This window comes from Entelurus aequoreus, linkage group LG24 (assembly GCF_033978785.1).
Source record: "Entelurus aequoreus isolate RoL-2023_Sb linkage group LG24, RoL_Eaeq_v1.1, whole genome shotgun sequence".
NCBI classification, from domain to species: domain Eukaryota; kingdom Metazoa; phylum Chordata; class Actinopteri; order Syngnathiformes; family Syngnathidae; genus Entelurus; species Entelurus aequoreus.
Window position 1 is genome coordinate 8707889 of NC_084754.1, and position 22515 is coordinate 8730403.

At 38.2% G+C, this 22515-nt stretch overlaps 1 protein-coding gene across 2 annotated transcripts in view; it reads left to right on the forward strand.

Annotated features, from left to right (window-relative positions):
• cdh13 (cadherin 13, H-cadherin (heart)) overlaps positions 1 to 22515 on the forward strand; it is a 909098-nt gene that overhangs the window by 854233 nt on the left and 32350 nt on the right. For both annotated transcript variants that reach the window (XM_062035861.1, XM_062035860.1), the window contains one exon: positions 16378 to 16596. In XM_062035861.1, the coding sequence (XP_061891845.1) occupies positions 16378 to 16596 (219 nt within the window). The remainder of the gene's footprint in view (positions 1 to 16377; positions 16597 to 22515) is intronic.

Below are 22515 nucleotides of genomic sequence, written 5' to 3' on the forward strand. Positions count from 1 at the left end.
TGTGTGCGTTACTTTTTGAACTAAAACCAGTTACCGCTTGTTAATAAAGCGATTGAGCAATTTGTTTAATGGACAATGGAGACTGCAAATAAGAAAGTTGTAGGTGCGATCGGTGGAGCGGCGGACTACACCAACACCAGGAGGTTGTGTTGTGTTTGAGCAGGATAACAGACGCACTACAGTGAGTACAGCTTTGGCTTCCAAACATTTGATCGATTGCCCGTACGTGCGTGTCGATATGTGCATGTGACGTACGTAACTTTGGGGAAATATATGTTTCTTGCCGACTCTGATGGCGGCCGGGGTGTCGTCAAAAGCGTACAACGCCCGCCGCCGCATCTAAGTTAGCTACGTAGCTAGGTTAGCTTCTGTTTTTTTAGCTTCGCCAAGCGGAATATTATTAATCGTGTATTTACATGTTCATGGTTTAATAGTATTATTGATCTTCTGTCTATCCATCCAGTCAGGGTTTTTTTTAATTTAGTTTCTATCTGCATTTGAGACTGACGCTATCACGTTGGCTACGCATCTAGGTTAGCTTCTGTTTTTTTAGCTTCGTCAAGCGGAATATTATTAATCATGTATTTACATGTTCATGGTTTAATAGTATTATTGATCTTCTGTCTATCCATCCAGTCAGGTTTTTTTTTAATTTAGTTTCTATCTGCATTTGAGACTGCTGCTATCACGTTGGCTACGTAGCTAGGTTAGCTTCTATTTTTTTAGCTTCGCAAAGCTGAATTATTAATCGTGTATTTACATGTTCAGTCACTGTGAATGTCCATTTCGCGTTCTCGACTCTCATTTTCAAGAGGATTTGGTATCTGAGATGGTTTAAAATACAAATCTGTGATACACAATAGAAAAAGGAGAGAGTTTAATCCAATGAGCCAGCTTGTACCTAAGTTACGGTCAGAGCGAAAAAAGATATGTCCATCACTGCCTCTCAAGTCCTTCACTGTAACGTTCCTCATCTACGAATCTTTCATCCTCGCTCAAATTAATGTAACTTTCTCGGTCCGAATCTCTCTCGCTCCATTGTAAACAACGGGGAATTGTGAGCAGCACTACCGCTTGTGACGTCACGCTACTTCCGGTACAGGCAAGGCTTTTTTTATCAGCGAGCAAAAGTTGCGAACTTTATCGTCGATTTTCTCTACTAAATCCTTTCAGCAAAAATATGGCAATATCGCGAAATGATCAAGTATGACACATAGAATGGATCTGCTATTCCCGTTTAAATAAAAAAAAATCATTTCAGTAGGCCTTTAAGGTTGTGTTATTTTAATAGATGTATAACAATCTTTGGCAAGCTAGGTAATGTTTGCTGTGGTCTGAAACAACATGGCACACAAACAGCTATCTGAAATGCAGCCAATATTACATACAGCTAATGTGTCATGAGACATGCAAAACTAAATTATTTACAAATAGGATAAAAGTAAAGGATATTAAATGAGCTCAAATATACCTACACATGAGGCATAATGATGCAATATGTACATACAGCTAGCCTAACTAGCATGTTAGCATTGATTAGCTTGCAGTCATGCAGTGACCAAATATGCCTGATTAGCACTCCAACAAGTCAATAACATCAACAAAGCGCGCCTTTGTGCATTCATGCACAGCATAAAACTTTTGGTGGACAAAATGAGACAAAGAAGTAGTAGAAGATTTTACATGTAAACACTATGGTGAGTTCAAGAACTGCTTTTTGATTGATTGAGACTTTTATTAGTAGGTTGCACAGTGAAGTACATATTCCGTACAATTGACCACTAAATGGTAACACCCGAATAAGTTTTTCAACTTGTTTAAGTCGGGGTCCTGAAATTAGTAGGGCAAAACAATGTTCACCAAATACTCGCATCAGTGAAGCACACACACACACACATATTAAACAGAGGGTTTTCTAACAATTGGGAAGGTTTGTGTCATGTTTGTCCTCAAATGAAAAACATACTCATACAAAACAATAATTTTTCCCCCATTTTTCCCAAAAAGTTCTCTTTTTCTGGCCATTTTGAGCCTTTAATTGACCCCACAAATGTGATGTTCCAGAAACTCAATCTGCTCAAAGGAAGGTCAGTTTTGTAGCTTCTGTAACGAGCTAAACTGTTTTCAGATGTGTGAACATGATTGCACAAGGGTTTTCTAATCATCAATTAGCCTTCTGAGCCAATGAGCAAACACATTGTACCATTAGAACACTGGAGTGATAGTTGCTGGAAATGGGCCTCTATACACCTATGTAGATATTGCACCAAAAACCAGACATTTGCAGCTAGAATAGTCATTTACCACATTAGCAATGTATAGAGTGTATTTCTTTAAAGTTAAGACTAGTTTAAAGTTATCTTCATTGAAAAGTACAGTGTTTTTTTACTTTAAAAAAAAGGACATTTCAATGTGACCCCAAACTTTTGAACGGTAGTGTATATATATATATATATATATATATATATATATATATATATATATATATATATATATATATATACACATACATATATATATATATATTTATATATATATATATATATATATATATATATATATATATATATATATATATATATATATATATATATATATATATATATATATATACATATTTACATTGTCTTTATAATCCGTTTTGTCATTTAACATCAATTAACATTGATATTCATCAACATTTAACATTGTCACGTTATCGATGGGAAAATTCATTTTTAGACAATATGATTTGCCTGAGCGGTTAGGAGACACCGAGAGTAACAAGCGGTAGAAAATGGATTAGAAAGAAAAGATTTTAAAAAATAAAAAATAAATAAAAAATATTTACCTGGGACTTCCCGTGGGCCGGATTTTGGATGATGGGGGGCCGGATCCGGCCCGCGGGCCGTAGTTTGGGTACCCCTGCTCTACACTCTATTTTTCTACTTGCGAGTATCCTGTTAACAGCTGGCTACAGTCAAGTCATCTTCGCAGTTAACGTGCCTTCTTGTCTCTTGCTCGATGTCCTCCAGTGATAATAGTAGCTGAAGGAAATGTAATTTATTCGCCACCGTGGAGTCAGGGATTAGTAACATTAGCCGCACTTGGTGGCCCTCATTTAGGACGCTACATTGCATTGACAAGTTCGTTGCAGCTTGTCGCTATTTGGTTGGACACGGTGACACATCCCATTCAAATCTCTATCGCAGGTCAAATTTACATCTGTTGTCATCCATCATGAGTGATTTGAACTTTGTTGTTTTCCCTTGTGTTTAATGTTTCTTGCTGTCTTCTTATTTGGTTCTAATTTGGTCTTTGTGTGACTTGACTGCTTCTGAGCGCTGCTCTCCTCACCTGTTCCTGGTTGGCAATTAGGAGGCACACCTGGCTCTGATTGCCAATCAGGAGGGTTTATCTGCCAGTGTTGTCTTTCTTGCTCCGCTGGTTTATTGTTGCAATGTACGCATTTTTGCTTTGCTTTGCCTTGCCTTGCCCTGTTTTGTTAAAGGAGAACTGCACTTTTTTGGAATGTTGTCTATTATTAAAAAATTACTTTTGTAAGATAAACATACATAGGTTTTTCTTTTTTGTTACGCAGCAGCTAACAGTGGATCCAACTGGAGCCTATAAAGCACTGTAATAAACATCGAATAGCCTCCATCGTCGTTTTATATACACACACCAAAGTTATAAGCATACTTGCCAACCCTCCCGTTTTTAGCGGGAGAATCCCGGTATTCAGCGCCTCTCCCGACAACCTCCCGGCAGAGATTTTCTCCCGACAAACTCCCGGTATTCAGCCGGAGCTGGAGGCCACGCCCCCTCCAGCTCAATGCGGACCTGAGTGGGGACAGCCGTTCTCACGTCCGCTTTCCCACAATATAAACAGCTTGCCTGCCCAATGACGTCATAACATCTACGGCTTTTAGAGAGTAGAGTGCACAACAAGGAGAGAGAGTTCTTGGTTTCTTATGTGGGTTTATTGTTGGGCAGTTTCATTAACGTCCTCCCAGCGCGGTACCAACACACAACAACAGCAGTCACGTTTAGTCTACCGTAAAGCAGTTCGTCTGCAGTAAACAGCAATGTTGTGACACTCTTAAACAGGACAATACTGCCATCTACTGGATAGCCTGCAGAACACTGAAATTCAAGTATTTTATTTATATGTATAATAAAATTAAATTAAATAAAAAATTTAAAAAAAATAAAAATAAAAAAAAAAATATATATATATATAGCTAGAATTCACTGGAAGTCAAGTATTTCATACACATATATATATATATTATATATATATATATATATATATATATATATATATATATATATATATATATATATATATATATATATATATATGAAATACTTGATTTGGTGAATTCTAGCTGTAAATATACCCCCCCCCCTCCACCTCCCGATATCGGAGGTCTCAAGGTTGGCAAGTATGGTTAAAAGTAATGTAGTAACAGGCACATTCATAGTAACATGTAATATTTACGTATTTTGGTCATTGTAAGCATACGGCGGCATACTGATATTACATCACAACTAGGGATGTCCGATAATGGCTTTTTGCTGATATCCGATATTCAGATATTCACCAAACCCTTAATTACCGATACCGATATCAACCGATACCGATATCAACCGATACCATTATATACAGTCGTGAAATTGACACATTATTATGCCTAATTTGGACAACCAGGTATGGTGAATATAAGGTCCTTCTTAAAAAAAAAATAAAAAAATAAAATAAGATAAATAAATTAAAAACATTTTCTTGAATAAAAAAGAAAGTAAAACAATATAAAAACAGTTACATAGAAACTAGTAATTAATGAAAATGAGTAAAATTAACTGTTAAAGGTTAGTACTATTAGTGGACCAGCAGCACACACAATCATGTGTGCTTACGGACTGTATCCCTTGCAGACTGTATTGATATATATTGATAATGTAGGAACCAGAATATTAATAACAGAAAGAAACAACCCTTTTGTGTGAATGAGTGGAAAACGGGGAGGTAGGTTTTTTTGGGTTGGTGTACTAATTGTAAGTGTATCTTGTGTTTTTATGTTGATTTAATAAATAAAAAAAATAAATAAATAAAAATTTTTTTAAAAAAACGATACCGATAATAAAGAAAAACGATACCGATAATTTCCGATAGTACATTCTAAAGCATTTATCGGCCGATAATATCGGCAGGCTGATATTATCGGACATCTCTAATCACAACGCTCGCTTTTCTCTTCAACAACAAACACCTAAGCATCGTGCAGCAGTATTGCTAAGTGCCGAACAAGAAATACAAACTCTCGAGATAATTAAACAAACTGTAGAATATATTTCTCACTGGGATGCTGACTGTTCATATCTTCCCAATTCGATGAGGAATCAATTATAATCCTCAAAATGATTTTTTTTTAAAGAGCTGCAAACGTGCGCCTTTTTGGGTCTTTCTCGCCATCCCCGAGTACAAATTGACTGTAAAAGTTGATCAAACTTCTCGATATATGGTCAAATAGTTCTACTATCCAGGTGAGATACATAATTTATAATCTGGATTTTTCTTTCAACAGCTCAATATGTCAATATAGCATCTTAAGGTAGTTAGCTGTTTGTGATCAAGGCACCGCTTAAAATAGTTTGACTGCGTTAGCGCTTGTAATAACAATATCACTAATACTTGGTTGATATTCAGGTCACAAGATGGAAATGGGGTATTGTTGGCGGTTTTTAGATGTTTTTTCAGAGGGCTTTTTGGGTGGAATAGTGCCCTTCCAGTAACTGCATTGTTAGCCACCTCGTACTGGCCGTATTTTACAACTTAGAATGCATAAGAAATGGAAAACATACGTGTATTGATTGATTGAAACTTTTATTAGTAGATTGCACAATACAGTACATATTCCGTACAATTGACCACTAAATGGTAACACCCGAATAAGTTGTTCAACTTGTTTAAGTCGGGGTTTCACGTTAATCAATTCATGGTACTTGTCGTGTATAAAGATTGTGAATGATAGGCAACATTTTCAAAAAAAAGTGCAGTTCCCCTTTACATTTTTGCTCAGCTACTGTTGGAGATTCCTTGTGTTTGGTACCTAAGGAAAAGACCTTCTACTTGCATGTGACCTGCCTTTTCTGCATCCTGGAATCACGCCAACCAAAATATACACGCAACCGTAACAATATAATTTCTAATGTCTATCGTTTATATCGCGCAACCTGACTTGCCAATCAATCACAGGGCACGTAATAGACAAAACCACTTTTGACTGTTAAAAAAGAGCCCATGTGTCATTGTTATTATTACTATTATTATTATTATTATTATTATTATTAATACTGTTGCTGTCATGTTTTGTTGAAGTTCAGTATTTCCTTTGTTGTGGATTTAATTCTGTTTCAGCACCCTGGTTTGTTTCTTTGTTGCCACGGGTGGTGATTATTGTCACTTGCCTCTGATTAGTGGTGGGGACGCTCACCTGCTCCCGGTCACTAATCAGAGAGCTATTTATTCCTGCCTCTCGCCACACTCTGCCTGACTGTTTTATTTGCGACACGCAAGAGTTACGTGGACTGAACTTGCTTATTGCACTTTTGTTTGGCTAGTCCAGGGGTCGGCAAACCAAAATGTTAAAAGAGCCATATTGCACCAAAAATAAAAATAAAAATAAAAATATGTCTGGAGCCAAAAAAAAAATGTAATCCTTATATAAGTGTTATAATGAAGGCAACACATGATGTAAGTGTCTACATTAGCTATATAAGCCTACTATCAAAGGCTGACGCACATCTTCTTTGACAGAAATGTTGTATTTTAATTTTTATTCTACAAATTTTTGCGACATTGGAAATCATTCGTAAAATGGAGGCTTCTCACGGGATGAGATAACTTCTGGAAATTACTGCCTCAAAATGGCCAAAGGCATAGATGTGTGTGTCCAAATTAAAGGAAACATCGGGCTGTCTTCTTCTAATGGATGTATTACAATCTTTGCAAGCTGGGTAACGTTTGCTGTGGTCTGGAACAACATGGCACACAAACAACAATGAGAAATGCAGCCAATATTGCATTCAGATAATGTGTCATGAGACATGTAAATATATATTAATTACACAGAGGACATAAGTAAAGGAAATGAGCTCAAATATACCTACAAACAAGGCATAATGATGCAATATGTACATACAGCTAGCTTAAATAGCATGTTAGCATCGATGAGCTTGCAGTCATGAATTGACCAAATATGCCTGATAAGCCCTCCAGCCACATCAATAAAATCAACAAAGCTCACCTTTGTGCATTCACGCACAGCATAAAACGTTTGGTAGACAAAACGAGACCAAGAGGGAGTGGCATAAAACGCGTCTCGGAGAAAGTTGTACATGTAAACAAACTACGGTGAGTTCAAGGATCGCTGAAATTAGTAGGACAAACCGTTGTTCGCCAGATACCCTCATCAGTGAAGCATGTTTAATATAAACAGTGAGATTTCTAACAATTAGGAAGGTTTGTGTCATGTTTGTCCTCCAACAGAAACCATAGTTTTTCCATTTTTACACATCTTTGAAAAAGCTCAAGGGAGCCACTAGGGCAGGGGTGTCCAAAGTGCGGCCCGGGGGCCATTTGCGGCCCGCAGCTAATTGTTTACCGGCCCGCCACACATTCTGGATATGCTATTGCAAAAAAAAAGAAAAGAAAACATTAAACAAGTGGAATGAGGTGAAATCTGACTAGAAAAAGTTGCAATGTTGACACAAAGCTGCCATGCAAGCTGTTTTTTTTCTTTTGTCTATCTTTATTTTTATTTTTTTTCCATTGCTCGAAAAAAAAAAAAGTCAATAATTAATTATTGACCTATTCAAGGCTCCAATTATTTCAAATATTTCACTTTAAAATGTTTTATGTGGGAACTATTGCATATATTGTGTGGTTGCCATACAAAAACATCGTTTTCTTTGACAAAAGAGCATAAAACAAACAAAATAATAGTTCAAACGTAAAATTGACAGATATATCTCAAGTTGATCTCGTAACTTAAGTGTTGAAAGTAAAAAAAAACTAATACAAATGTATCACTTTATGAGTGGGGCACCTTTTGGATCCTAAATATATTTAATGGGATTTTATTTATCTTTTCACTGTGATTACTCAAAAATAACAATGAATTAATATCAATGGTGTCCTGCATTATTGATTTTTTAAAGGCTCTAATTACTTCCCATCAAACTTTGCTTTCTGAAGGTTTTGGGCAGTGGGGGAAATACTGCATATTTCAGTTTTATTATAAAAAACAAAGTTGTCTTGACAGAAAAGACAGAAAATCTTTAAATTTTTTTAAATTTTATATCAACCTTAAGTTGATATACTGTAGAGATTTACTGTAAGCGTTAAATAAAAAAAATAAAAAAATAATTTGACTTGTTTTTAACATTTTACTGACTTAGACCCTTTATGGTCCCCGGGAGCCCTAAAGGTAAAAACAAACCAAAATCCATATATTTTGTTATGATTTGAAAATGAAAACTATCAAAATGGCCCCCGCAGGCTTTAATTTTTCCAAGTGCGGCCCTCAGTGGAAAAAGTTTGGGCGTCGCTACGCGGCTCTTGAGCCGCGGGTTGCCGACCCCCCGGCTAGTCAGTTGTATCTCGCACTCTAATACCTTCATATTAATTTAAGTAGTGCTTATGAGTTCATACCAAACACAAGGAGTATACTAGCATGGATGCAAAGAGGAGTGAGGTGTGGGTGTGGGCAGAAAACCAAGACATTGATTCAGGGTTGCATGGCAGACAGCGCCCGTCTCTGTGTATTTGAGTGACAGACCACAAGGAAAACCTGCCCACAGGTAATACCTGTGACTGACAGCCACCAAAGAGAGATACAAATACTTTTTCTGTCACTGATGTTTCGTGTGTGTGTAAGTGTAAACACATCCAATAATAGTGTTTTGCACCGTCCATGTTGGCCCAAAATAATAAAAAAAGGTACGCAATATGCTCCTCATTCCTCAAAAAACACCTACAGTATTTTAGGTAATTGGTAGCGATGTCCAATAATATCGGACTGACGATATTATCGGCCGATAAATGCTTTAAAATGTAATATCGGAAATTATCGGTATCGGTTTCAAAAAGTACAATTTATGACTTTTTAAAACGCCGCTGTACGGAGTGGTACACGGACGTAGGGACAAGTACAGAGCGCCAATAAACCTTAAAGGCACTGCCTTTGCGTGCCGGCCCAGTCACATAATATCTACGGCTTTTCACACACACAAGTGAATGCAAGCCATACTTGGTCAACAGCCATACAGGTCACACTGAGGGTGACCGTATAAACAACTTTAACACTGTTACAAATATGCACCACACTGTGAACCCACACCAAACAAGAATGACAAACACATTTCGGGAGAACATCCGCACCGTAACACAACATAAACACAACAGAACAAATACCCAGAACCCCTTGCAGCACTAACTCTTCCGGGACGCTACAATATACACCCCCCCCCCCCCAAACCCCTCCCACCTCAACCTCCTCATGAGCATGTCCCAAATTCCAAGCTGCCGTTTTGAGGCATGTTAAAAAAAATAATGCACTTTGTGACTTCAATAATAAATATGGCAGTGCCATGTTGGCATTTTTTTTCCATAACTTGAGTTGATTTATTTTGTAAAACCTTGTTACATTGTTTCATGCATCCAGCGGGGCATCACAACAAAATTAGGCATAATAATGCGACTGTATATATCGGTATCGGTTGATATCGGAATCTGTAATTAAGAGTTGGACAATATCGGAATATCGGATATCGGCAAAAAAGCCATTATCGGACATCTCTAGTAATTGGTATTTAGGTAATTGTGTATTTAGGTAATTGGAATCTCTCAATTGATTTTCGGTTGGGAATTCAGTGTAAATTGTTATTGCTACATAAACCTCACAAAAGTGAGTACACCCCTCTCATTTGGGAAAACATTTTAGTCACATTATACATCTAACTTAAGGGGAATTTATTATAAACATGGAGTATATTCTACTGAAGATCTGTCATTTTTGTCTAATACCTTTGTGTCAAATCCAAGGCTCGGGGGCCAGATCAGGCCTGCGGAAGCCTGGGAAAAGTGTGTGTGTTTTTTACTAAATGCAAATAATTTTGATTTTGACAGGAAAAAATGTGTATCTTTTAAACGTTATCTAACATGCCACATATTACATTAGTATATAGTGTATTACAAAAATATGTTAGTAAGGATAAAAATAAACAGTTGAATATTTTCTTGTCACCTTTACGTATGATGTATCCATTAATTTGTACATGGAAAAAATCTAATAAGCATAGGAAATGGTGTAATAATATGAAGGGATTACTGGTACACATTTATATCAATGCTTTCAAATATATATATATTTTTTGATGATTAATCACAAGTTATTGCCCGCATGCATATTTTGAATTCATTTTTAAAAAGTGGCCCTATGAAGGCAGCCATTAGTGCGATGTGGCACTCAATGAAAACGAGTTTGACACCCCTGGTCTAAAACCTATGTGTCAAAGTCAAGGCTTTGACTTTGGAATGAATGATCTATGGACCCCGGGATGATATTTGATTAGTATTAGAACCGGCCCGCAGGCCACAGCCTCCTGCTGCTGTTTTGCACGCACCGATACTCCATCAGTGTTGGCGCTAGGAATTTTCAAAATGGGGCCCCAGGGACCCCATCAAATCATAAAAGTAAATGTTTGGGTCACTTTTTTATTACCGTTTTAAAAACAAATTATTTAAATGTATGCATTATCCTGTTATATCTCACATTCTATATTGTGTTTTGGAAAAAGGTTGTCTTAAACGTTACTTAATTCATAAAAAAAAAATGATGTAAAAGAAAACAATTTTTTTAACTGCACCAATTTCCTCAGAATTTTTAACAAACTTGAAGTGTTTTGTCCGGGGGATTATTTGTGATTTTGTAGGTTTTCAGAATAGGCTTGTTCTATTTTTGGCCAAAGTAAAACAAAGAAAACAACCCGGAGTTGTCTTCATTTTTAAAGGCCTACTGAAAGCCACTACTACCGACCACGCAGTCTGATAGTTTATATATCAATGATGAAATCTTAACATTGCAACACATGCCAATACGGCCGGGTTAGATTACTAAAGTGCAATTTTTTATTTCCCGCGAAATATCCTGCTGAAAACGTCTCGGTATGATGACGCCTGCGCGTGACGTCACGGGTTGTAGAGGACATTTTGGGACAGCATTGTGGCCAGCTATTAAGTCGTCTGTTTTCATCGCAAAATTCCACAGTATTCTGGACATCTGTGTTGGTGAATCTTTTGCAATTTGTTTAATGAACAATGGAGACAGCAAAGAAGAAAGCTGTAGGTGTGAAGCGGTGTATTTGCGGCCGGCTGCAGCAACACAAACACGTAGCCGGTGTTTCATTGTTTACATTCCCGAAATATGACAGTCAAGCTTTACCATTGGCCTGTGGAGAACTGGGACAACAGAGACTCTTACCAGGAGGACTTTGAGTTGGATACGCTGTACCATGAGTACACAGCTGCGGCTTCCAAACATTTGATCGCTTGCCCGTACGTGCGTGCCGCTATGTGCATGTCACGTACGTAACTTTGGGGACTTTGGGGAAATATATGTGCTGTATGAACTTTGCAGAGGTGAACGGTACTTTGGGCTGTGGGATTGAGTGTGTTGTGCGGGTGTTTGAGTTGTATTGGCGGGTTATATGGACGGGAGGGGGGAGGTGTTTGTTATGCGGGATTAATTTGTGGCATATTAAATATAAGCCTGGTTGTGTTGTGGCTAACAGAGTATATATATGTCTTGTGTTTATTTACTGTTTTAGTCATTCCCAGCTGAATATCAGGTCCCACCCGCCTCTCACAGCATCTTCCCTATCTGAATCGCTTCCACTGCCCTCTAATCCTTCACTCTCACTTTCCTCATCCACAAATCTTTCATCCTCGCTCAAACTAATGGGGAAATCGTCGCTTTCTCGGTCCGAATCGCTCTCGCTGCTGGTGGCCATGATTGTAAACAATGTGCAGATGTGAGGAGCTCCACAACCTGTGACGTCACGCTACTTCCGGTACAGGCAAGGCTTTCTTATCAGCGACCAAAAGCTGCGAACTTTATCATCAATGTTCTCTACTAAATCCTTTCAGCAAACATATGGCAATATCGCGAAATGATCAAGTATGACACATAGAATGGACCTGCTATCCCCGTTTAAATAAGAAAATCTCATTTCAGTAGGGCGTTAAGTTATCATGCCATGATTTTACCGTTCCGGCCCACTTGGGAATAGATGTTCCTCCAGTTTGACACCCCTGCTCTAAAGAAATATCCAAGTTTAATTTCTGTAGTTCAGTGCAGGTTGTAGCCTGCTTCTCACAAAATGTCAGCTGAGATGGGAGTGTCAGAAGTTAACAGAAGCCAAATCCCAAATAGGGAAGGACCTGAGAGGTTTCAATATGGCGTCTTAGCAACAGTTAATCGCAATTTCCATATTTATGGGTTGCAGCAGGTCTCGGACCTATGACTCATTCAGTTCTCCAGCCAAGTTGTTGCAAACTGAGACATCCTTTTTTGTTCAATAAACCACATTTATAGTTGTGCTTTTTAAAATATTCTAACATTGTTTTGTGTTCATTCAAGATATATTGAAAATATTTGGAAAATTTCTTTATAGAGTTTGCTTCCATCTTTGGTTTATCAGGGGTCTCAAACTCCATATTGTGTCCTTCTGTTTACCTTCACACTGTAATAGTTGGATACAAAATCTCAATCTTAATACTTGGATACAAAATCTCAATCTTGAATCCCACTGCACATTAACTGGGCAACACATAGAGCCACTTCCTTTTAAGCAAGCAGAAATGTCTCTTCCCATCTCCTGGGGAACTCAAACCGTGTCAAAGTATACACTTTTTACATTCAGTTTTACATTTATAATGACTTAAGGCCCTTCATTGCTCAGGGTTACCATAGCTGCTCTATATTGATTGTTGTTTGTGGTTTATGGTTTACATTTTTCTGAAACATGCATACATATATATATATATATATATACATATATATACTGTATATATGGTACATCACATATTTACAGTTTCGCTGCACTGTCTTTTGGGAGAGTCTTGAAAACAACGACCTTGTCACGTTGCTTGCAGCCGGTGAAAACAATCCAGATTATAATGTTTGTGTTTGAGCGAGTGAAAACAAGTTTCAATTTTGACTCTTAATTGTCTATTTCTGGTCCTAAAATTCATCAGACTTCGCTATGCAGAGCAGACGGCATCTCCAAGATGTCGTCAAGTTTGCAATATAGTCAATGGAGTCACATAATGAGATGAATAAGATTGGCCCATTTTTCAATAAGGTTCAAGATGTTTACAAAGTTTTAGGAAGAATAATCTTGATAAACACTGAGTTTGAACAGCTTCTTAAAATGGATCATATTAGTTCTTTGTTCGACTTCTTTGCTTAATCCATTTCATAATTTGATTTCAGATACTGATATACCAAAAGTTTTAAGTGTTGTACGTGCATACAAATGTTTTAGGTTAAATTTTTTCCCTATGGTAATATGTTTCTTCTTTTGTTGAGACGAATTGTTGTACATTCTTGGGTGGCAGGTTATAGTTTGTTTTGTGCATAATTTTAGCTGTTTGCAAATGCACTAAATCATTGAATTTCAATATGTTTTAATCAATTATTAAAATGTTTAAATGTTCTCTATAGCCAACATTATGTATTGTAAAAAAAAAATTGTGTTATTACCTTTTCAATGTCTACTTAGTCTATTTGTATTTGTGTTTGGGAGAGTCTCGAAACGACGACCTTGTCCCGTCGCTTGCAGCCGGTGAAAACAATCCAGATTATAATGTTTGTGTTTGAGCGAGTGAAAACAAGTTGCAATTTTGACCCTTGATTGTCTATTTCTGGTCCTAAAATTCATCAGACTTCGCTATGCAGAGCAGACGGCATCTCCAAGATGTCGTCAAGTTTGCAATATAGTCAATGGAGTCACATAATGAGATGAATAAGATTGGCCCATTTTTCAATAAGGTTCAAGATGTTTACAAAGTTTTAGGAAGAAGAATCTTGATAAACACTGAGTTTGAACAGCTTCTTAAAATGGATCATATTAGTTCTTTGTTCGACTTCTTTGCTCAATCCATTTCATAATTTGATTTCAGATACTGATATACCAAAAGTTTTAAGTGTTGTACGTGCATACAAATGTTTTAGGTTACATTTTTTCCCTATGGTAATATTTTTCTTCTTTTGTTGAGACAAATTGTTGTACATTCTTGGGTGGCAGGTTATAGTTTGTTTTGTGCATAATGTTAGCTGTTTGCAAATGCACTAAATCATTGAATTTCAATACGTTTTAATCAATTATTAAAATGTTTAAATGTTCTCTATAGCCAACATTATGTATTATTCTAAAAAAAAAATTGTGAAATGGTTAGTGTATCAAGCACACTTTTTTAGTTATTACCTTTTCAATGTCTACTTAGTCTATTTGTATTTGTGTTTGGGAGAGTCTCGAAACGACGACCTTGTCCCGTTGCTTGCAGCCGGTGAAAACAATCCAGATTATAATGTTTGTGTTTGAGCGAGTGAAAACAAGTTGCAATTTTGACCCTTGATTGTCTATTTCTGGTCCTAAAATTCATCAGACTTCGCTATGCAGAGCAGACGGCATCTCCAAGATGTCGTCAAGTTTGCAATATAGTCAATGGAGTCACATAATGAGATGAATAAGATTGACCCATTTTTCAATAAGGTTCAAGATGTTTACAAAGTTTTAGGAAGAATAATCTTGATAAACACTGAGTTTGAACAGCTTCTTAAAATGGATCATATTAGTTCTTTGTTCGACTTTTTTGCTCAGTCCATTTCATAATTTGATTTCAGATACTGATATACTAAAAGTTTTAAGTGTTGTACGTGCATACAAATGTTTTAGGTAAAAAAAAATTTCCCTATGGTAATATTTTTCTTCTTTTTTTAGAAGAATTGTTGTACATTTTTGGGTGGTTAGTAACAGTTTGTTTTGTGCATCATTTTAGCTGTTTGCAAATGCACTAAATCATTGAATTTCAATAGATTGAATGTTATTTTAACATACTTTTTTGTGATACGGTGAGTGCGGGGGTCGGCCACAAGCGGCTCTTTAAGGCTTTTTTTTAAAAGCTCCCGGGAGCTTTTTCAAAAATGTATGAAAATGGAAAAAGATGAGGAAAAACATATATTTTTTGTTTTAGTATGGTTTCTGTAGGAGGACAAACAGGACACAAACCTTCCTAATTGTTAGAAATCCCACTGTTTACATTAAACATGCTTCACTGATGACAATATTTGGCGTGCGCCATATTGTCCTAATATCGGAAGTCCTTAAACGCACCGTAGTTTGTTTACATGTACAACTTTCCTAGATGCTGCCACAGAAAGACATGTTTTATGCCATTCCTTCTTTGTCTCTATTTGTCCATCAAACGTTTTATGCTGTGCGTGAATCCACAAAAGGTGAGATTTGTTGATGTTACTGACTTGTTTGGAGTGCTTATCAGGCATATTTGGTCAATCCATGACTGCAAGCTAATCAATGCTAACATGCTATTTATGCTGGCTGTATGTACATAATGCATCATTATGCCTCGTATTTTAGGTATATTTGAGCTCATTGTATTTGTAGTTTCCATTTCCTTCAACTTGAACACACACATATTTACCTTTTGGCTGTTTTAAGCCAGTAATTTCCAGGAGTTATGACACCTTCTGAAAAGCCTCAGTTTTTAGTCATGTTTTCCAATGTTGTAAAAATGTGTAGAATTAATATTACATTTCAACATATCTGTCAACAAATATTTGCATCAGCCTGCGACACATAGTCCTTTTGACAGTAGGCTAATATAGCTAATATAGACACTAACATCATCATTATAAGACTTGTATAAGGCTTTAAATTTTTTGCGGCTCCAGACAGATTCTTTTTTTGGATTTTTGGTTCTATATGGCTCTTTCAACGTTTTGGGTTGCCAATCCCTGGGTTAGTGTATCAAGCATACTTTCTCAGTTATTTTTATACAATAAATTATTTTACCTTTTCAATGTCTACTTTGTCTATTTGTATTTGTGTCTGACTTTCTCTTCTACTGTTACCGAATATCATTATTTCGATATTACTGAGATTTAAAGGTAACTTTTTTTCATCAACCATCTCTTTAATTTGTTCATTTTTTCTGTTATTATTTCTATTACCCTCTGTGTGTTCTCTCCTGAACAAAATGTGATCGTTTCGTCTGCTTTCTCTTTCTGTATGTGTGTCTGTCCCCAGCAACACACTCTCAAATAATGCTGCTACAAAGTCTGAAGAAAGCCAACTATCAGCTTCCGCTGATCATCACTGATTCGGGGGTGCCTCCTTTGTCCAACAACACAGAGGTCAAAGTTCAGGTCTGCGTCTGCAAGAAGAACAAGATGCTCTGCAGCTCTGCCCACTCACACCACGCCAGCCTTTTCATCGTTCTAACAACACTCGTCCTTGCCCTACCCTGTAAGTATAGACTGCACGCACGAAGAACAAAAGGGCGACGCTCGCCTAAGAAAACTACAAAACCCAAAACCAGTGAAGTTGGCACGTTGTGTAATTCGTAAATAAAAAACAAACAAAAAATCTAAGGATTTGAGAATCCTTTTCAACTTATATTCAATTGAATAGACTGCAAAGACAAGATATTTAACGTTCAAACTGAGAAACTAAATTTTGTTTTTGCAAATAATCATTAACTTAGAATTTAATGGCAGCAACACAGTGCAAAAAAAGTTGGCACAGGGGCATTTTTACCACTGTGTTACATGGCCTTTCCTTTTAACAACACTCAGTAAACGTTTGGGAACTGAGGAGATCAATTTTTGAAGCTTTTCAGGGGGAATTTTTTCCCATTCTTGCTTGATGTACAGCTTAAGTTGTTCACTCCGTTGTGGAATTTTAGGCTTCATAATGCGCCACACATTTTTCAATGGGAGACAGTCTGGACTAAAGGCAGGCCAATCTAGTACCCGCACTCTTTTACTACGAAGCCATGCTGTTGGAACACGTGCAGAATGTGGTTTGGCATTGTCTTGCTGAAATAAGCAGGGGCGTCCATGATAACATTGCTTGGAAGGCAACATATGTTGCTCCAAAACCTGTATGTACCTTTCAGCATTAATGGTGCCTTCACAGATGTGTAAGTTACCCATGCCTTGGGCACTAATACACCCCTGTACCATCACAGATGCTGGCTTTTTAACTTTGCGCCTATAACAATCCGGATGGTTCTTTTCCTCTTTGTTCCGGAGGAGACGACGTCCCCAGTTTCAAAAAACATTTTGAAATGTGGACTCGTCAGACCACAGAACACTTTTCCACTTTGCATCAGTCCATCTTAGATGAGCTCGGGCCCAGCGTTTCTGGGTGTTGTTGATAAATGGCTTTGGCTTTGCATAGTAGAGTTTTAACTTGCACTTACAGATGTAGAGACGAACTGTAGTTAATGACAGTGGTTTTCTGAAGTGTTCCTAAGCCCCTGTGGTGATATCCTTTACACACCGATGTGGGTTTTTGATGCAGTACCGCCTGAGGGATTGAAGGTCACGGGTATTCAATGTTGGTTTTCAGCATTGTTGCTTACAGGCAGTGATTTCTCTAGATTCTCTGAACCTTTTGATGATATTGCGGTCCGTAGATGGTGAAATCCCTAAATTCCTTGCATTAGCTGGTTGAGAAATGTTGTTCTTAAACAATTTGCTCACGCATTTGTTCACAAAGTGGTGACCCTCGCCCCACCCTTGTTTGTGAATGACTGAGCATTTCATGGAAGCTGATTTTATACCCACCTGTTTCCAATTAGCCTGTTCACCTGTGGGATGTTCCAAATAAGGGTTTTTTGATGAGCATTCCTCAACTTTCTCAGTCGTGTTTGCCACTTGTGCCAGCTTTTTTAAAACATGTTGCAGGCATCAAATTCCAAATGAGCTAATATTTGCAAAACATAACAAAGTTTACCCGTTCGTATGTTTAGTATGTTGTCTTTGCAGTATATTCAATTGAATATAGGTTGAAAAAGGATTTGCAAATCATTGTATTCTGTTTTTATTTACGATTTACACAACGTGCCAACTTCACTGGTTTTGGGTTTTGTATTTACATACTGTTATTTGACATTACTCTCGAAGGTGTTCCAAATGAGATTATCTAATGCTCCATAAATCTGAATACCCTGTCAGGGGCTATAAATTAAATTCGCCGGTGTTTCAGAATGAAATCTCAAATACATTTGGCTATAAATGATATATGAACCAGTTCACAGTAAAAGCCTTCAGAATATAAAGTGGAGTAATTCTGGAAAGTTTGGTGACTGCTCACGCTACTGAAATGCAGATTTATGACTCACGGTATGAAGAAAGAAAGGAAAATCCTCCAGTTTTCCTATGTAAACACATCCATTTCAAAAGCCGTTGTTTTTTTTGCTGGAGGAACACAAACTCATTTTCAATAGATGTCGCGTTGGGCCATTAGCAAGAGCATCAATAATTCAGCCTCCTTGTTCACAAAATAAATGTCCAACGGCTTCTTTGATAAGAAGAAAAATCGTTACGGACTTCAGGGCCTGTACATTTTGCTCTCTCTCGCGCTCTCCCTGGTGTTGTGTTTTGCAGCTAAGTTGCATGCCAGAGGTGAGCGAAGCGGCGAAAACCCAAAAGAATGTGAAGCAAGATTTAAAACAAGGGTACCATGGGGGAAGAAAAGCGCCAAAACAAGAAAAGGTAGACTGTGGTTTTAGTCCTGGAGGATGGTGTGGGAGTCGTCCTCGCGTTATTGCTTTTCTGATTTGCCGTCCGCGGTGAAGATCATTGAGGAAAATCACAGCCGGCCTCTTTGAGCATTCTCACCCATCTTCCCCTCGGTCTTGTTATATTGATCTTAACATCTTCTTCATGCATCTGTCACGCGGTCTTGCATTACTCATCTTTGACTAGGTTCACTGACAGATTTCCTATCTCTTTATCATGCGCTTCTCGTTACTAATCAGAAACACTCTCATCCAACATCACGGATTCTGATCTTAGGGTAAATGGGTTATACTCGTATAGGGCTTTTCTACCTTCAAGGTACTCAAAGCGCTTTGACACTATTTCCACGTTCACCCGTTCACACACACATTCACACACTGATGGCGGGAGCTGCCATGCAAGGCGCTAACCACGACCCTTCAGGAGCAAGGGTGAAGTGTCTTGCTCAAGGACACAACAGACGTGGCGAGGTTGGTAGTAGGTGGAGATTGAACCAGGAACCCTCAGGTTGCTGGCACGGCCACTCTCCCAACTGCGCCTCGCAGGGCCGGCCCGTGGCATAGGCCGTATAGGCAAATGCTAAGGGCGCCGTCCATCAGGGGGCGCCACGCCAGTGCCACAAATGTTGGAGGGGAAAAAAAAAAAAAAAGTAAAGTTGGTACTATTATTTCTAAATACAAAAAATAAATCCCACGTTAATTAAAATGCAAAGTAAAGCCTATTTAATAGAAATATTATTTGTTACAACATTACGCCCCCCCTCCCCCGGCACGGTGCGCCCCCTCCCTTCCCGTATAATGACTCTTTTTGGACGTCACCACCAAAAAATCAACACAGGATGTCAAAACGGCCAAAACTGTCAGGTGCCCAGGTAAGAAAAAAGAGAAAAGAAGAGGAGGAGAAACGAGAAAAAGACAGAGGTAGCAGGTAGGTAACGTTAGCCTACATGAAATTATTTGTCTGTTACAGAATGTGATAGTAACCTGGCTTTTTAGCATTAAGCTAATGTTACATGATTCGGCAATTGCTAATCAATAAATAGCTAGTTCTGTTTTAACGCCGGGTTAATATTGTGGAGGGGGCTAAATTGTTATGGAAAATAATAATGTAACGTTAGGTAATTACAGTACTCCCACCTTACATTCCTCAGGGACATTTGTATTAGATCTTTTAAGCAGGGGTTTTTTGTTTACATTGTTATTGCCTTCTGGTTAGCTAATGTTTGCCCTGCAGGTAATAGTCACTTTTCCACCCCTTTATATATTAGGTATAGTTGTAAGCCTAGTTGTTAAAGTGCACGTCATTAATGTTAATTAAGCAATATCACATGAGAGGGAATGCTGTTTTTTAATTTGAACTCTGCTGTTATTCGGTTAAAGATAATCATAACATAACATTCTCATATAATATGTTAATTTGCTTTCTTTAAGTAAAAAAAAAAGGTCAAAGACAAAGCTATTCGGTTTCTTGTGAGTATATACACTTCACTGCCGATGTGGGGGGGGGCGCCACCTAAAATCTTGCCTAGGGCGCCAGATTGGTTAGGGCCAGGCCTGACGCCACATCATGTGAACCGAATTCCATCATTGATCTCCTCCTCAGGATATAGATTGATTTTACGTTTGTACTATTGACGTTCATCAATATCCTTCCTAATTTGCGTGCGCTTGAAAGTGTCTATTTTATTCGGTCATGATGCAGTTAAATTAATTCCTGCTCATAATTTTTAAAAAAAGGTTCACAAGGCTTCAGTAAAGAAACAACAAGCCTGAAGCCATGTTGCTAGGGCCCTGCTGAGGCCCCTGGGGTTTCAGGTGTGTCACATTGCTAATACTGTGTACACGCTATGTGAGGTTCCCATGGCGCCCACCTACGGTATCGGCCAATCGATCGGCTGTAGAGCACCTGGGAGGACGCTTCCAGGAAATCAAGTCGTGCAAGCGTGACTTACCCAACATCTTTGGTTTGGCATGCTATCATTCATGTTCAAGCATCACATTTAATTTGCGTCTCACATGTTATTTCGTACTGTGGTGCAACCTGCTTGAGCACGGGTGTCCAAAGTATGTGTTACAGGTAATATTAAACATGAACATAAAACATGCACAGGTGTAATGTAATGAGAGAAGATTGAAATGTTGATGTTAATAAGCACAACGTTTGTCAGGCGCTCGCATAGCGGTAGGTGGTATGACCCCAGGATACAGAGACCAGAAGGGAGGTTTATGTAATGAGTTTTAATAAACAAAAAGCCCAAAAGGCAGACTGTGAATATTAGTCACAATAAGCAAACGACGTCTCACAAGGAAGACTGACAGATAAACCCTCCTGATTAGTGATCAGAGGCAGGCGAGTCCCCTCATCACTAATCAAGAGCAGATGTAAAGAACAGTGCTCAGCAGGGCTGCACGATTTTTGAGAAAAAACCTAATTGAGATTTTACTCTCAAACTACGACTGTCCCTGTTGTCTACAAAAGATAGCCAGCCACTTGTTAAGCGAGACTAATCTGCTATATCTCTCATCATTGCCTCTCACAGGCAGGGGGCCAGAGACAATTACTCGATGCCTGGACATCTTTCTAGCATGATTACAAGTCCTAGCTATGTTTCTCTTTGTAATCTCTGACCGTCTCATCCTAGTGTCATTGGAGCCGACGTGTACAACTATGTTCGCATAACTAGTGGTGCGATTAGCCTGTTGTAAGTGTTTACTAGGCCTGTTGCGAGTTAGCTCCCTAAGATTAGCTTCAATGTCAGGTGCTCTGGCCCCGGGAATACACTTAATTGTGGCTGGTTTGCTAAGCTTTATGTTTCGGGTGATGGAGTCCCCTATGACTAAGGTGTGGTGCCTGGTAGACTGGGGTGTAGGACTAGCTAAAGTGCTGAATCTATTGTGCGTCTCAACTGGTTCACCGTTGCTTATAGGCCGCTTAGGGCTGCTACAAGCTGGGCTAGTTAGCTCGCTACAGCTAACGCTAGCAGATGCGTCCGCAACATCTAAAGTTACGAGATTACTCTGCTCTAACTGGCGGACACGGCCCTCTAGCAGAGCTAGCCTATCAATGAGAACGGTGCACGAAGCACAGGGAGCCATACTCACGGTATTTTCTGTCACAGAGTGAAGTTCTTGCTGTCTTCAGGGAAGTGGTTGCGATGTGCGGGAGTAGATTCCAATATTATAGTTATGAAATTAAGTTAATTAATTAAGTTATTAAGTTATTAAGTTATGAACTCTTCTTCTCTTGAACCAAACATTTGGCTAAACATGCATACCTAATGTGTTGCCCATGCCATTTTTTTTAATATAAAACGTTGATATTATCTCTATTACATGTATGTATAGGGATGGGTACCAAATTTGGCGATTTTATTGGTACTGACCATGAATTGATTAACGTGGACCCCGACTTAAAGGCCTACTGAAATTAGATTTTCTTATTTAAACGGGGATAGCAGGTCCATTCTATGTGTCATACTTGATCATTTCGCAATATTGCCATATTTTTGCTGAAAGGATTTAATAGAGAACATCGACGATAAAGGATGCAACTTTTGGTCGCTGATAAAAAAAGCCTTGCCTGTACCGGAAGTAGCGTGACGTCACAGGTTGTGGAGCTCCTCACATCTGCACATTGT